The sequence below is a fragment of the Trichechus manatus genome, unplaced genomic scaffold, assembly GCF_000243295.1.
Source record: "Trichechus manatus latirostris isolate Lorelei unplaced genomic scaffold, TriManLat1.0 scaffold00095, whole genome shotgun sequence".
Lineage (NCBI taxonomy): Eukaryota > Metazoa > Chordata > Mammalia > Sirenia > Trichechidae > Trichechus > Trichechus manatus.
In genome coordinates, this window is record NW_004444031.1 from 579,226 (window position 1) to 595,850 (window position 16,625).

At 34.2% G+C, this 16,625-nt stretch overlaps 1 protein-coding gene across 3 annotated transcripts in view; it reads left to right on the forward strand.

The window, feature by feature from the left end:
• Positions 1-16,625, forward strand: part of KCNT2 (potassium sodium-activated channel subfamily T member 2) — a 476,589-nt gene that overhangs the window by 165,806 nt on the left and 294,158 nt on the right. For all 3 annotated transcript variants that reach the window (XM_004382548.3, XM_004382549.3, XM_004382547.3), the window contains exons 7-8: positions 869-952; positions 4,509-4,603. In XM_004382548.3, the coding sequence (XP_004382605.1) occupies positions 869-952; positions 4,509-4,603 (179 nt within the window). The remainder of the gene's footprint in view (positions 1-868; positions 953-4,508; positions 4,604-16,625) is intronic.

The following is a 16,625-nucleotide window of genomic DNA, read 5'->3' on the forward strand; positions in this document are numbered from 1 at the left end:
TGAAGGCTTACAGAACAGATAGTTTCTCATGTAACAGTAACACACATGCTGTTTTATGACATTGGTTAACAACCCCACAACATTTTAACCCTCTAAATACTCAACTTTTTTTTTTTTTTTTTTTAATGTCTTCTTTCTTAAAGTTCTGTGTAATAACTATGCCACCATGATCTTTGTTCAACTTTGGTTCCATAAATATATAACCAGCATTTTCCTATTTGTAAATTAGAGTTTAGTCTAATTTGATAGAGTTTTAATAATGTCTGTTGTTAGGATTATAATTTCTAAAACTTTGAGTTTTGTTTGTAAGATTATGAAAATAAGTAGATATTTGAAGTTGTTGCTCATTTCTGACAATTGTTTTAATTTGAGTAATTTACTTAGAGGAGCAACTGGAACTAGATTAAATGATGAGGCAAACTAAATATAATTCCAATTGAACATAGATCCTCCATGTCACTTAAAATGGTTGAATCCAAAGATACTAAGAAGTGGTCATGTATCAAAAGGGCAGAATTTTCTCTCCTTGTTCCTACTTTTCACCTTCCTTTGCAGGAAAGAATCAGCCTATATCTGTGATATGTGGTCACACTAAAAGCTTTACAATAGAATTAGCATACTTACATATAGCTGACATCTAGTGAGAACTTAATTTCTTTATGCTTTTACAGTAAGAAATTTTCCTAAGAAAGACTTAGACAATGAATGAAAAGATCCTATCTATTCCTTCTATTGCGTTAATAATGAGTATAAAATATTTGCCATATGTTTTCATTTCTGTAATGACTTTTTTGTTTATTTCTTTTTGATCTACTGGATATAATTTCTTGCTTTGAGAGAAAAGTTTTAGTTTTGATTTGTTTTGCAGATATTCTGGCCTTCTTTGAGGAATCTGTTTGTGCCAGTCTTTCTAAATTGTTGGCTTGCCAAACATGCCTTGGAAAATATGATTGTGAGTATTAAAGTGAAGTGTTAAAACAAAAATACTTTTAAAACCCCTTTATTTCCTTCTTACTTTCAGTGTTCATATCAAATAAAGAGAGATGGTGATTTGGAGTCTTAGTCTTGTACTTTCACATTCTGTTTTCTCCTGTAAAATGTATAATTATATTATTGGAACTTATTTAATTATAATTAAATTTCCAAATGCTTCATTTTTAAACTTATTTGGAGGTAATTTAGTATCTTCATAAATAATTAGTTTTATTTAAATGTCCATAAAATGATTTTTTTGTAAAATACTATCAAATATAAGTAATATGTAATATGAATGCATAAGCCAACTGTTGGTTTATATCCCAATGAGAATGAAAACTTGTAAAACGCCCACATTGCCAAGTACCTACCTTTATGAAGCCCTATGATCCGTTGAACAAAAATGGTTCAGATTTTCTAAATGTCAGCACACCAAAACCTAATTGCTATTCGTATGAGTCCAACTAGGTAGCCAAGCTTCAGAATACAAATAAACTTCATGTCCAGTGCACTCTGTGGATTATAATGGGATCCCTGGTTTTAAAGATTTGGGGAGGAGATGTTGTCAATCTGCCCTTAACTGTAGTAGTTTCATATTCCATGTAAATTTGTAGGGTTGCGTGTGGACCTGTGTTGGAGCTGGAAGTCCCTCTTTTAAAGCCATCTTTTTAGATTTGGTTGGGGTAGGAGTGAGTGGGATAGTAGGAGGGGGAAAGAGAAACAGAAGGTAGAGTGAGAGATGCAGAACCGAGAGCTGCCCCATGGTTGTATTTTGCCCAAGATTGACCCTGTTTGGAAGGACTAGTTTATGTCTATGACCAAAATACATTTACCACAGGCTTCAATACTTATAAACTAGCTATAAGACATTTGCTGTTCATGCATTCAGTCCACTGCATGCTTGGCACTCTGACAGATGATTTAACTTCTCTGTTCATTTCTTCTTTGGCAAAAAATAAATAAAAGTGCCTCTATTATAGGCTTTCTCTGAGAATTAAATTACACACTCACACATATACACATGCACACAAACATGTATGATCTATACCTGTATAGTATTGTCTCCGACATTAACATAGTAAGGGCACAGAATTATTAATTTTATTCCCTTTTTGTTTTGTTTAGCATGCACTAATAAAGCCATCTAATCACATTTTTATTTTAAACAAGTGATTTACATAGTAATTAGCCATACTCTACTTTTTAATTTTTTACATGTAAATTTATTTTAGGTTTTATTTTAAAACAACATGATAGATTACAATATAGAGATATTAAAAACTAAACCTAGCTGCTTAACAAACCAAAAGCAAACCCACTACCGTTGAGTTGATTCTGACTCATAGTGATCCCATAGGATTTCCAAAGCTGTAAATCTCTTCTGGATGCAGGCTGCCACGTCTTTCTCCTGCATAGCCGCTGGTGGTTTCGAATGCCAGCCTTTCGGTTAGCAGTCCATTACTTTAACCACTGCACCACCAGGGTTCCTTAAGCCTAGCTACATAGAAAACTAAAATTTGTTGGGAGATAAACTTGTTTTTTTTTTTTTTAATGGCTTTTAAACAGACATTATGATCCAAGGTTTGGCCAAAAGAAGTATTTGGAAAATATTTGAGTATTCATAACAAAAAAACCAAACCCATTGCCGTCGAATAGATTCCAACTCATGGCGACTCTGTAGGACAGAGTAGAACTGCCCCATAGAGTTCCCAAGGAGTGATTGGTGAATTCAAACTGCCAGCCTTTTGGTTAGCAGCCAAGCTCTCAACCACTGTGCAGCCAGGGCTCCTGGGTGTTCATAGTAGGTGAATATTTCTAAACATTCACATCAAGTAACCACTGGGAGTCTCATGAAAGTGCATGGACAAAGGATGGAGGTATGTGGCCTATGGAATGGTTTGCAGAGACACTGGGCTGTTGATTGCTCAAAAGAAACACTTGTTTCACTAAATATAGATGATTGAAATTGCTAATGAAGAAAAATACACCAGGGATGGGGGAAGACTCTTTGCCTATTACCATATCATTAGTTGTTGGAAAAAAATAACCAAGAAAGGGACCATTAGTCAATCACTGAGATTAAAGGTAATGTTTTGCAATACTCATTTCAGATTCATGCCTATTTTATTTTTTTTTATTTTGCTTCTCTTCCTCTTTCTGGTTGCTAAACTTTTATCTGTTTTTCTGCTCACTAACACTTCTGCCAGAAAAAATTAAGGGATGAGAGGTGAAATCCTGATCAATCAGTTTAGTTATTTGTTTTCATAACAGTTCTGGTTAAATGTGTGGTGGAGGAATAAAAAAATAATGCTCATGGAGATTTATATTGGTAAAGTTATTTATGCTATACTGATTTTAAAACTATTAAATTCTTACTATAGAAAATTGAAGATGAACAGAAAAGTATAAAGCCCAAAATTATAAACATCCATAAATCTACCACAAAAACTAAACACTAGTAATATATTTATATACTTCCAATATTTTCTATACATAAACACACACATTTCAGACATGGTCTTATTTTATTTCTTCCATTTTATAATTGGAATTTTTTTCGTATGGCAGTATGTAGTAGACATATTTCTATATTAGTAAATATTCCTCTTGAGATCACTTTTAATGGATACTTCTAAGTCTATTATATAGATATGATCAATTTATTTAACCATTTTTGTATCACTGCATATTTTAATAGTAATTAACATTCATTATTTCATATAATGAGTATTATCATTTTGTACTAAAGATGAACATACATAAATGCTTGTTCCCATCTGATAATTTTCATGTGGTTCGTTTAAAAAAATTGTTTTTGGTAAATACTTACTGAATGAATAAATGAATGAAGAAAATAGGAAACATATTTCTGAATTTTAACCTATATTACCTAATTGCCTTCCAAAAATTTACAACAAATTACATGACCAGTACCATAATTTAGTGCTCATTATTTGCAAACTAAACTCCACTGGGTATTATAATTTTTTTTTTTATTGTCAACTTGTTGGAAATGTGCAAAGTATCTTAAATTCACATTTATTTTAATATTGATGAAATCAAACCTTTAAAAAATTTGTTCATTGGTTTCTTAATTTTCCAATTTTTGCTTGAAATTGCCTGCAATAATTTCTGTTATTTTTATGATTCAGAAAATGAGATTTGATCTTAGTTTCACTCAGCTGTTACATCCTCCTTCTTTGTAATATATTATTTTCTGATCTTTTCAAATGAGAATTTTCCATAATAGATTATGTTACTCATGGAGGATTTGGGGGGAGTTTAATGCAACATCTTTCCAAATGTTTACAAGGCATGTAAAATGATATCTAGGGTTTCTGTGATCTTTCCATAGTATTACCTTTGGAATATGAATTGTATGGTTATTTGTAGACCTAAGCCAGAATATAAATAAGCAACTGTGTTAGAGTATGTGTATTGACTAGGCACAGAATAGTTAAAGTGTATTTTAAACTCATGCATATTTACTATTTATCAAAATTTATAATATGCTTTTTTCTGTATTGTTTTAGAATGATCTACACAGAGCCATTCAGCGTACACAGTCTGCAATGTTTAATCAAGTTTTGATTTTAATATCTACATTACTGTGTCTTATCTTCACCTGGTAAGATTGTGCATATCAGCATTTTTACTCTGTTTTCTTTAATTATAGTTTCTAAAGAAAACAATATAAAAAAACTTAATTAATAGTTGGCTAAAATGAAATAGCATAATATTTACCAGAAAATATAACCAATAACCCACAGAAATAAAGTCTTTCTTTTAGCCTACAGAGAAAAACAAGAAAGCACATATGTTATTTGGTATTGATATTTATTGCAGCTCTGACATTTCCCCGAAACACTATAAACAGCAAAATCGCAAGAACTTGTACTGCATGTCACAGTTGTCAAAACAAGAATTTCTCCATCAAGCCACTGACATGGAGGTGTCCTCGAGTCTCTACAATCTTCAGAGCATAAACACTTTTGAAAAAACTGTCATTGCCCATCACCGTCTCTGTCTTTGCCTCATGTACATGATGTTTAGTGCGTGATCAGGTGGAAAGCAGGGGCAGACTGCTTGACAGTGCGAGGCAGGGCCTGGCACTTTGCTTTATTCTAGAAACAGTTATTTCCACTTTTGGAAGGCCACACTTTCACAATTACAGAACAATCCAATGTGAAATGGTGCACGGCACATATAGATTCATGCAGGCCCTTAAATACAGAAACAGAAATGTGAAAATCAGAAAATGAGGTAGATTAATATGTCTTTTTGGCAGGAGTCTCATATATTCTATGTAATTATGCTCTGACCTGGATTTGACCCTAGTGAGAAAGAAAAAAGCTAATTAGAAAGTACTAAATAGGAGGAATGCACACATACACTAGTACAACAGAATGAGATAGAAATATATTAATATGTACTATATATATGTGTGAAAATATAGATATGTAGGTATGACAACTACTTGGCATGATACCTTTGAATATAAAATGTCCCTGTAAAATTGACACAATAGCATACTATTTTTTAGATTTTTTTTAACTCTTCAGGAATTGTTTTTATGGTTTATACAGCATAAGTATGAAATACTAACAGTAATGACTCCCCTTAATTTTCATAAAATGTCATTATTTGATTAAGGAGTTTTCTCATCTTACTTAAGGAAAAGTACTTAAAGATTTTTATATATGTATGCACATGTTAATTTTTCCATGGCTGAAAGGAAAATTACAAAAAACAAAACTAGTGATTTCTAAATATATTGCGGGATTCTTTTAAATGATATTTGGTAAAAAAGTATTTGAAATGTTGATGCCAAAATAACGACAGTTGTTTTATTTTTTACATGATAACACTTCAGTACTTTTGCTCAGGAGGCATCCTCATCACGATACTTGATCATCTTTGTTGGGATCTCTGTTTGCTCCTGTTTTCTGCCTAGGACATCTATTTTTGGGGGTAGTTTTTATTTCCAAAGATAGCAACTGGGTAAATTTTGCTACCTTCTTATACCAAAGGATGAAACAGTACATAAGAGGTTTTTGTGATCTACGTGAAATTTCCACTATATAATGTATTCATCTTTTGAATCATGAATGTTTTACTTGCGGTTATAGTTGCTGTTGGTGGTGGTGGTGATGTGTGTATGAGTGAGTGGTAGCTATTTCAGTGATAGTTTTGACATATGTTATCTAATGATTTCAGCTGTGACCAATACGTAGATATGAGTCTGCCTCTTAAGGTGCAAGTATTACAGAGTTATGCTTTAGCTACATAAAATACTATTGCTTTAATCACATATGCATTAATATTTACCTTATTATGCTTTTAAATTATAATAATCTAGAATGAATGAACTAAATTTGGATTTTTTGGATATTCTTCTCTAGCATTACAAGCAAAATGACTTCGTGAATACTGATAATCATAATAAAGTAGAATAAGTCTTATTTGAAATTGCAGTCAAGAGAGTAGTTATCAACCAAGAAAAATACTTATTAGTAAAATATGATGTTGTTCTTTTGTTCATAAAAGTCTAGATAATCTGTCCAAAACTAGTACACCAGCTTGATAATGTTGGGGAATAAGTTTTCTTATATTTTATTTTTCTGCCATTCTCAAAATATGGTTCTCATCTCATAGCTCAAGATGGCTGTGCTAGTCCTGCCATTGCATCGTAACACCAGCCTATAGAAAGGGCAATAAAACAGAGAAGGTATGGCCCTTCTTTTTAATGTACAACCCAGAAGTTGCATGTATAATTTAGACTCGTACTCATTGACTAGATTTTGGTTCTATATTCACACATAGGGTTGGAACCCTGGGGGCACAGGTTAAGAGCTCAGGCTGCTGACCAAAAGGTCGACAGTTTGAATCCACCAGCTGCTCCTTGGAAATCCTATGGGCAGTTCTATTCTGCCTTATAGGGTCTCTATGAGTCAGAATTGACTCATTGGCAATGAGTTTATGAGAGCTTCAAGGAGGCCTGAAAAAATGTTGTTTAGCTGGATAGCAATATAACCCGTCAAATATTGTGCTACCGTGGAAAAGAGAAAATCTGGATACTGAGGAACAATAAGAAGTCTCAGCCACTGATTAATTGCAAAAGTTCATCTGTACAACAGTTGTTTAAAATTCAAGACTATACTTGCTTGGAGCCCTTAGTCAACTTAATTTATCTAGCCTTATTTTCCACTCTACTAAATTAGGATACTATTAATCGCCTTATAGGCCTTTCTTTTTATGAGGATTAAATTAGCTATTTTTTACAGAGCCTTCAGCAAAGGATCTGACATATGGCATGAATACTCCAAAAAACTTTAGTGTTTCTTTTTTGCAATGCCCTTTTTATATAGGATGATTAAATACTCAGATAAGTCCAAAGAAGCTAATTCATGGCAAAATATCTAAGCATGATCATAATCTACTAATAATACTATAGAACTGAACATCTATGCCTAAAATATATATTTAACAGGAAATATGGGAAAATATCTTTCTCAACTGTAATCTACTCAGGTTTTCTGCATTTCCTACGTATTTCTAATACTTGTTTTCTCTAGTTATCCTTGTTAGGTTAAAGATAATGATAGTATCTCTCTGGGTATGTTATTTATTTTTTGGCAATATAGTTAATTTTATAGAGGAGTTTTAGTTTTTCAGAAAAATTATTCAGAAAGTACAGAAATTTTCCATATACCTCCTCTCCCCCAGTACAGTTTCTCCACTTATTAACATCTTGCATTACTGAGGTACATTTGTTACAATTGATAAACTGATACTGACACATTATTATTAACTAAAGTCAGTGGTTTATAGTAGGGTTCGCTCTTGGTGTTGTACAGATTTATGGGTTTAAACAAATGCAAAATGTCATGTATCCACCATTGCAGTGTCATGCAGAATAGTTTCACTTCCCTTAAAATATCCTGTGCTTCACCTTTTTGTGCCAACATCTGCCCTCTAAACCTTTGGCAACCACTGATTTTTTCCTGGTGGTGCAGTGGTTAAAGATCTTGGCTGCTAACCAAAAGATTGGCAGTTCGAATCCACCAGTCACTCCTTGGAAACCTTACGGGGCAGTGTTAACTGTGTCCTGTAGAGTCGCTATAAATCAGAATTGATTTGATGGCAGATTTGGTTTTGATTTTCTATAGTTAAGTCTTTTCCAGAAAGTCATATAGTTAGAATCATTCAGTGCTTTTTCAGACTGGGTTCTTTCACTTAGTAATATGCATTTAAGGTTCCTCTATAGCTTTTTGTAGCTTGATAGCCCATTTCTTTTTTATCTCTGAGTAATATACCATTTCTTTTTGTCACTGAATATCAGTGTACCATCTTTTTTTTTTTTTTTTTTTTAATCCATTCACCAACTGAAGGACATTTAGTTGCTTCCAATTTTGGCAGTTATGAATAAAGCTGTTATAAACAATTGTGTCCAAATTTTTGTATGCACATAAGTTTTCAACTTATTTATGTAGACACTTAGGAGTATGATTCTGGATTGTATGATAAGCCTATGTTTAGCTTTGTAATAGGCTGCCATACTGTCTTCCAAAGTAGTCACACCATTTTTCATTCTCACCAGCAACGTATGAGAGATTCTGTCATTCCACACTCTCACCAGCATTTGGTGTTGTCAGTTGTTTGGATTTTAGCCATTCTAATACATGAAGAAAGCAAGAGGTCTTTAAAAAGACAGGAAAGAAAGAAAAGACCAAAATGGATGTCAGAAGAGACTCTGAAACTTGCTCTTGAATATCTGGTAGCTAAAGCGAATGGAAGAAATGATGAAGTAAAGAGCTAAACAGAAGATTTCAAAGGGCTGCTGGAGAAGACAAAGTAAAGTACTGTAATGACATGTGCAAAGACCTTGAGTTACAAAACCAAAAGGGAGGAACATGCTCAGCATTTTTCAAGCTGAAAGAACTCAAGAAAAAACTCAAGCCTTGAGTGCAATATTGAAGGATTCTATGGGCAAAATACTGATCGATGCAGGAAACATCAAAAGCAAATGGAAGGAATACACAGAGTCACCAAAAAGAATGGTTAGATGTTCAGTCATTTCAGGAGACAGCATATGGTCAATAACCAATGGTACTGAAAGAAGAGGTACAAGCTACACTGAAGGCATTGGTGAAAAACAAGGCTCCTAGAATTGACAGAAGACCACTGAGATGTTTTAGCAAACAGATGCAGCATTGGAAGTGCTCATTTGCCTATGCCAAGAAATTTGGAAGACAGCTACTTGGCCAACTGACTGGAAGAGATCCATATTTGTACCCATTCTAAAGAAAGCTGATGCAACAGAATGCAGAAATTATCAAACAACATCATTAATATCACACACAAGTAAAATTTCGCTGAAGATCATTCAAAAGTGGTTGCAGCAGTACATCAACAGGGAACTGGTGGGAATTCAAGCCAGATTCAGGAGAGGACATGGAACCAGGGATATCATTGCTGAGGTCAGATGGATCCTGGCCGAAAGCAGAGAATACGAGAAAGATGATTACGTGTGTTTTATTGACTATGCAAAGGCATTTAACTGTGTGGATCATACCAAATTTTGGATAACATTGCCAAGAATGGGAATTCCAGAACACTTAAGTGTGCTCATAAAGAACTTGTACATAGACCGAGAGGCAGTTCGAACAGAACAAGGGGATACTGTGTGGTAAAGTCAGGAAAGGTGTGCATCAGGGTTGTATCCTTTCACCATACTTCTTCAATCTGTATGCTGAACAAATAATCTGAGAAGCTGGACTCTGTGAAGAAGAATGGGGCATCAGAATTGGAGGAAGACACATTAACAATCTGCAATATTCAAATGACTCAGCTGTGCTTGCTGAAAGTGAAGAGGACTTGAAGCACTTACTAATGAAGATCAGAGACTACAGCCTTCAGTATGGATTACACCTCCATATAAAGGAAACAAAAGTCTTCACAACTGGACCAATAAACAACATCATGATAAACAGAGAAAAGACTGAAGTTGTCAAGGATTTCGTTTTACTTGTATTCACAATCAGTGCCCATGGAAACAGCAGTCAAGAAATCAAAAGGCACATTACATTGGGCAAATCTACTTCAAAAGACTTCTTCAACATGTTAAAAAGCAACGATGTCACTTTAAAGTGTTCCTGACCCAAGCCATGGTGTTTTCAGTTGCCTCATCGAAAGCTGGGCAATGAATAAGGAAGACTGAAGAAGAATTGGTGCCTTTGAATTATGGTGTTGGCAAAGAGTATTGAATATACCATGGACTACCAAAAGAAGGAACAAATCTGTCTTGGAAGAAGTACAACCAGAATGCTCCTTAAAGGTGAGGAAGACGAGACTTCATCTCACATATTTTGAACATTTATTACAAGGACCAGTTCATGGAGAAGGACATCATGCTTGGTAAAATAGACGGTCATAAAAAAGAGGAAGACCCTCAACGTGATAGATTGACCCAGTGGCTGAAACAATGGGCTCAAGCATAACAAGGATCGTGAGGATGGTGCAGGACCAGGCAGTGTTTAGTTCAGTTGTACATAGGGTTGCTATGAGTCAGAAGTGACTCAATAGCACCTAACAACAACAACACAGTAGGTGTGTAGTGCATCTCATTGTTGTAATTTGCAAATCCCTTATGACATATGATGTTCAGCATATTTTCATATGCTTATTTGCCGTCTGTATATCTTCTTTTGATAGGTGGTGTTTAGATTTTTTGTCCACTTTTTAGTGGGTTGTTTGTTTTCTTATTGTTGAGTTTTAAGAGTTCTTTATACATTTTGGATACAAGTTCTTTATCAGACAAGTGTTTTACAAGTATTTTCTCCCAGTCTATGGGTTGTCTTTTCATTCTCTTAATCTCTGGACACATTTAATTCTTTCAATTTTCTGAACAGAGCATCACAGCATACCTATGTTTTTTATCGCAGTTTGCCTAGAGCAGTTTTCCTTATTTGACCTTAAAATAAGGTGACAAGTAGAAACCACAGGTATAGAACATAGGAGAATGATTCTAGGCCACAGACAGGGAAAAGACTTTTTTTTTCCTTTTTTTTTGATTTATTTCGGGTGAAGGTTTACAGAACAAATAGTTTCTCATTAAACAATCAGTACACATACTGTTTTATGACATTGGTTAACAACCCCACGACATGTCAACCCTCTCCCTTCTACTGGGCAGAAAAGACTTTTTAAAGATTAAAAAGTAAAAATTATACTTAAGGCTATTTAGGGTATTTCCTGTGAATAACGACTCATCATTTCCAGCCCCACTCTCTGAATATTTAAAATTACCATTATTTTTCCTACCTTTCTTATAAATAAGGATATCTCAGATGCCTTTTTTATACTGTGGCAAGGTTAGTCATAAGTAATTGTAGTTACATTATGTCATAGAACAAAACTATCGAGGTATTTCCAAGTTAGAACTATTGATAAATTCATTGTCATTTAAGCCCCAAAGATTCAGGAACTAATATTTGATAAAATGACTGTGCTTTTCCAGAATCTCAGAATCTTACCAATAGTCTTTTTAGAAGGCCTCTATATAGGTTTAAAATTTCTTCACTATTATTAACATTACAAAGAAGTATCATTAAGCATCTGTCTACCAGAGAGATTATACACAGCGTCAAACTGAAATAAAAATTAAGCTGCTGACCTATTCTCAGTAGGGAATGTGCTCAGAATTGTTTTTCCTGTCATTGTAATGGAATCAGGCTAATACATCCACATGTTGGCTGTGTACCCTTCTTCCTCAGTAATGCATATTTGCAAGACAGCTGGAATTTGTGATTCAGCCCATGGCTCTGAAACAAAACAGAGTAAACTGCTAGATCCGGGAATTAAGTGCATGACTTTAGCTTAATTATCAACTTATTCTAACCAATAATAAGTAGTGTAATTTCTAATGCATTTGGTTTCTTAAATTTTGCACTGATGAACATATTTCGTACATATTTTTTAAAGCTTTTATTTTATGTTTAAATTAATATGCAAGTATACATATTTTTCTATTCCTTCATCGGAAACCCTGGTGGCATAGTGGTTAAGTGCCACGGCTGCTAACAGAGCTATAACTAAAGAGTTGTATTATTTAATGGGTATTTGTTTTAGTCCAATGTAAAAAAATACAATTCCCTTCCTCAGTCTTATTTCAGAGAAGATTAAACTCATTTATTTATTGTTTAAAATGTGATCACCTAAGCATTATTAACAAACTCAGTTCAAAAGTATTTGAAATTTTCTTGTGCATCTTTAATATTTATTTGGATACCAAATGCTTAAGTTCTTGAACTCTATTTACTAATTCAACTATTAAGGCAGACACTTTAGAGTAGACAATGAGAAGATATGTACTGTAGTTTGGAAGAAGTACTACAATATGGTATAATGGCAGTATTTATAACAATCATGGTATTTGATTCAAAGTTTTATTTTGTCAGATTTGTTTTCCTAATATTATAAATGAATGATAGCAAGTGAATTTTTCTGAAGACCTAGCCAATTGCTAACAGCCTCCAGGTTTAATTATACTAAAATAAATAGAAAATTATTTGTCCCAACTAATTTTTGCATATGTGGGCCGGCAGGTTTTAGATAGTTGACTAGACAGGTAAGGTGAACTCACGTTTGGGAGAAGGGAACTATGGTTATTTAACATAACTAAATAATAATCATGTAATTATTAATAAAACTCTTCATGAAACATGGTTGTGAACTAAAATTCTATACCAAAACAAATTATTTTTGAATAATTACAACAATATATAGTTATTTTCAAACATGCAATACTGATAATAACAGCTAACATTTTAAGTGTCAGGCTCTTTTCTGAGCACTTTAAATGTATTAAATAATTTAATCTTCATAACAACCCTATAATGTAAATTCTGTTATCTTAATTTTATAGATGAAAGAAACTGAGGCACGAAATAGTTAAGGAATTTTAAAAAAGGAACAGCTGATTAGATCTTTTTTAAAGGCCTGCTCTTCTACTATAGTTTATCCCAAAACATTAGGAAGAAATAAAGAAATTACCTAGAAAGGAAGAAGGATCAATCTGATATCTGTATTCTCATCTGAACTAATAGTTGGTAGAAATAATGGAGCACCATCCACAAGTTTCTAAGGAAACTTGATTTGGAACCTCAAATTCTATCAAACCATAACACCAAACCTGTTGCTGTCGAGTTGATTCCAACTCATAGCAACCCTAAAAGATAGAGTAGAACTGCCCCATATGGTTTCCAAGGAGCGCCTGGTGGATTCGAACTGCTGACCTGCTGGTTAGCAGCCATAGCTGTTAACCACTATGCTACCAGGGTTTCCATCAAACCATACCATCACTGAATTATGAGGGTAGTGTATAGTTATTGTCAGTGTGGTCCGATTAATTATTTTTGTGTGTGGCCTTTCTAGCCATGGTCTTGTAACTCCCACCCAGGTGATTGTATGATATGGTAATTGTGGCCTACCAAGGGGATTGGTCAGTTTTACCTTAAAAGAGAGCCAATTCCAGAGCAGTAAGGAAGAACCCACCATCACCAAGGAAGGAGAGAACAGCAGGATAGACCTGACAGCAGGAGATGGTGTGGTAGGCTTCCTGGTCCACAGAGAGAGAAGGCTGAGTATTTTTGGGCAGAGACTTAGGGCCAGGGAGAGGCATGCCTGAGAGCACGGCTGGGAAGAGGATGTCCTGATAGAAGCACTGTATCCTGAGTGTTCCTGAGCCTGAATTGTAACTGTTACTTCCCTAATAAACCCCATGATTGTGAGTATGCTCTGTGAGTTCTGTGTGGCCATTGCAATGAATTATGGAACCCAGCAGAGAAGTAGAGAGTGCTGTCTGAGGGACAGTTGGTGTCAGAATTAGTAAAGATGGCCCAGAGAGGAGGAGGGTCTGACCACTGCATTGTAGGAATCAGCCTGGGGCTGTTAATCTTGGTTCTCCTTTCCCGTTGTGAAGTTGGAGGAGGTTAGACATTGCCCTCATGCCGTTTTTGCAGTCAGACATACAATAACTTAGAAAATATGCTGTCACATATTCTTAAGGATGTACTCCACATATTAGAATATGAATATATATATATATATAGAGAGAGAGAGAGAGAGAGCTCATGTGCTTAACAATTATAATATTATTTGCATGATGTCCTAGAAGTCATTAACCTAGATATATAAACATAATCAAAATAAATCAAATATAGATATATATATGAGAAACAGCGGTATAAACAATAGCAACATACTGTCTCCGTTCCTGGAGAACCCTTTTTCACACTGCATTTTGTCAGAGGAAGTACAGCAGAAAGTTTATCCAGGCAGAGGTAGAGACAATGTATTTTTATTTTCTTTGCCTCAGATTCCTAGCCAGAGGAGACTGCCACTTACAAGGTAGAGTGAAGGAATGAGGGGAAGCTAAAAGTATCATATTAGCACCAGTAGAGAACTAATGACTTCTAGTGGGCTTTATAGAAGCCACATGGGCCTAAGGGGTATATGGTATAGGCTGGAGAATGCAATAAATTTGGAAGGAGGAAGTTGGAAATAACATGGGATTATAGCTATGGACCGATTAGGCTTATTTTATCTGTCACCACTCCTGTGTTTGAAAGGGTGATAAATAATACAGACAAAGGAAATCCAAAATACATATAATGGCTCCTCTTGAAAAAAAACCCCAAATGCACTGTCATCCATTCTGACTCATAGCAACCCTATAGGACAGAGTGGAACTGCCCCATAGGTTTCCAAAGCTGCATGTAAATCTTCATGGAAGCAGATTGCCACATCTTTCTCCCATGGCCTCTTGAAACAGAGGGCCTAAATATTTTTTTTAAAGAAAAAGAAGTGCTCAAGTCATAATAGAAACAATATTCACTGAAATAAAATCTAAAACTGGTAACCAAATAGCCTCAGTGTTCAAAGGAAAATAATAATAATACAGTAAGATTGGCAACAAGATGCATCCTGGAGAAGTTACTGAAGATTGTCAAGGGTGAAGAACAAATCCTTGAGCATGAAGGCCCAAAGAAACAAGTCAGTTAATTCTAAGGGGAAAAACTCAGTCTGGCCTGAGTGTTGTTCAGGTCACAGTGGAAAAAGTCTATGAAGCCGTGAGAGAAAGACTCTGTGACTCAATTTTATTCCAGCCAAGACTGTCATACAAGTATAAGAGCAATCAACTGGTGTTTTCAAAAATGAGCACATTTAAGGAGTATGACACAGATGAGACCTTCTTGAGAAATTACTCTTTGATAAAATCTAACCAACTAAGAAATAAAGCAAAATTAAGGAAAGAAGGAAGATTGAAGTAAGATATAAATCAGTTTTATTGTAGAAATAGACATGAGTGCTCAATTTCCAAAGATATCTTAACTGCCATAATAAGAATAATAGCTAATACTTATTTAATGTTTACCTTATTTGCCAGGCATTTTTTCTGTGTGTTTCATGCACAAGAAATTGTTTAATTTTTTACAACAACTTTCTGTGGTAGGTATTATTATTATCCTCATTTTACAGACAAGAAACTGAGACATGAAGTGGTGAAATAATTTGTCCAAGGTCCTCAGTTAGAAGCAGAGCTAAGATTTGAACCTAGGCAAATTGGTTCCAGAGCTCATGTGCTTAACAATTACAGTATTATTTGCATGATATCCTAGAAGTCATTAACCTAGATATATAAACATGATCAAAATAAATCAAATATAATTATAATTTCCTCATATCTTTATTATTGTGAATTTTTAAATTACTATTTCAAGTACAATTATATTGTAATAAAAGACATTAAGATGACAATCTCTTAATTTTTAAAAAATACTGTTCGATTAACTATAGATGAATCTTTTACTCATTATTACCCTTTTGTATGGAAAATTTATCTTAAATTTAGAAAGTTTTTAAATCTTTATCTTGTTTAAATTTTAAGCAAAATATACATAAAATATATTTGACTAAATTACCTCATTCAAACTATCTCAATTTGGTGAGATTATTTTCATTTACCTGTTCATCCATCTATCTTTCATATTTCTGTGTATCTGTAGAGATGTAGAAACCCTGGTGGCATAGTGGTTAAAAGCTTGGCTGCTAACCAAAAGGTTAAGAACTCAACTACTAACCAAAAGGTCTGCAGTTCGAATCCACCAGCCACTCCTTGGAAACCCTACGGGGCAGTTCTACTCTGTCCTATAGGGTTGCTATGAGTCAAAAACAACTCAATGGCAACGGGTTTTTTAGTATAGAGATGTAGATGAGATGATATCAAGTGATTATATATGGATATATCATGATTTTTAAACTTTACTCATTATACTGTCCTTTATGATTTTGATTTTCATAACAGATATGTATAGTTTTTGAAAATGAACCAAAAAAGCAAAGTCATAAAACATCAAAGAAAGTAAAAAGGGACCACAAAAATTAACACAAAATGCAAAAATGCAAAATGTAATGATCACGTTAAATATGATTTGTGTAATTTTCCTTTGTACAAAAAGTATTCTCATATTTTTTTGTTTTAAAGTCCAGCTGCCCCACCTCCCTCTCTCCTACTTACCCTTTACGTCTCAACTTTTAGATTGTAGCTCCTCTACAAAGCTGTATTGAAGGCTAGTTGAGTTATGGGA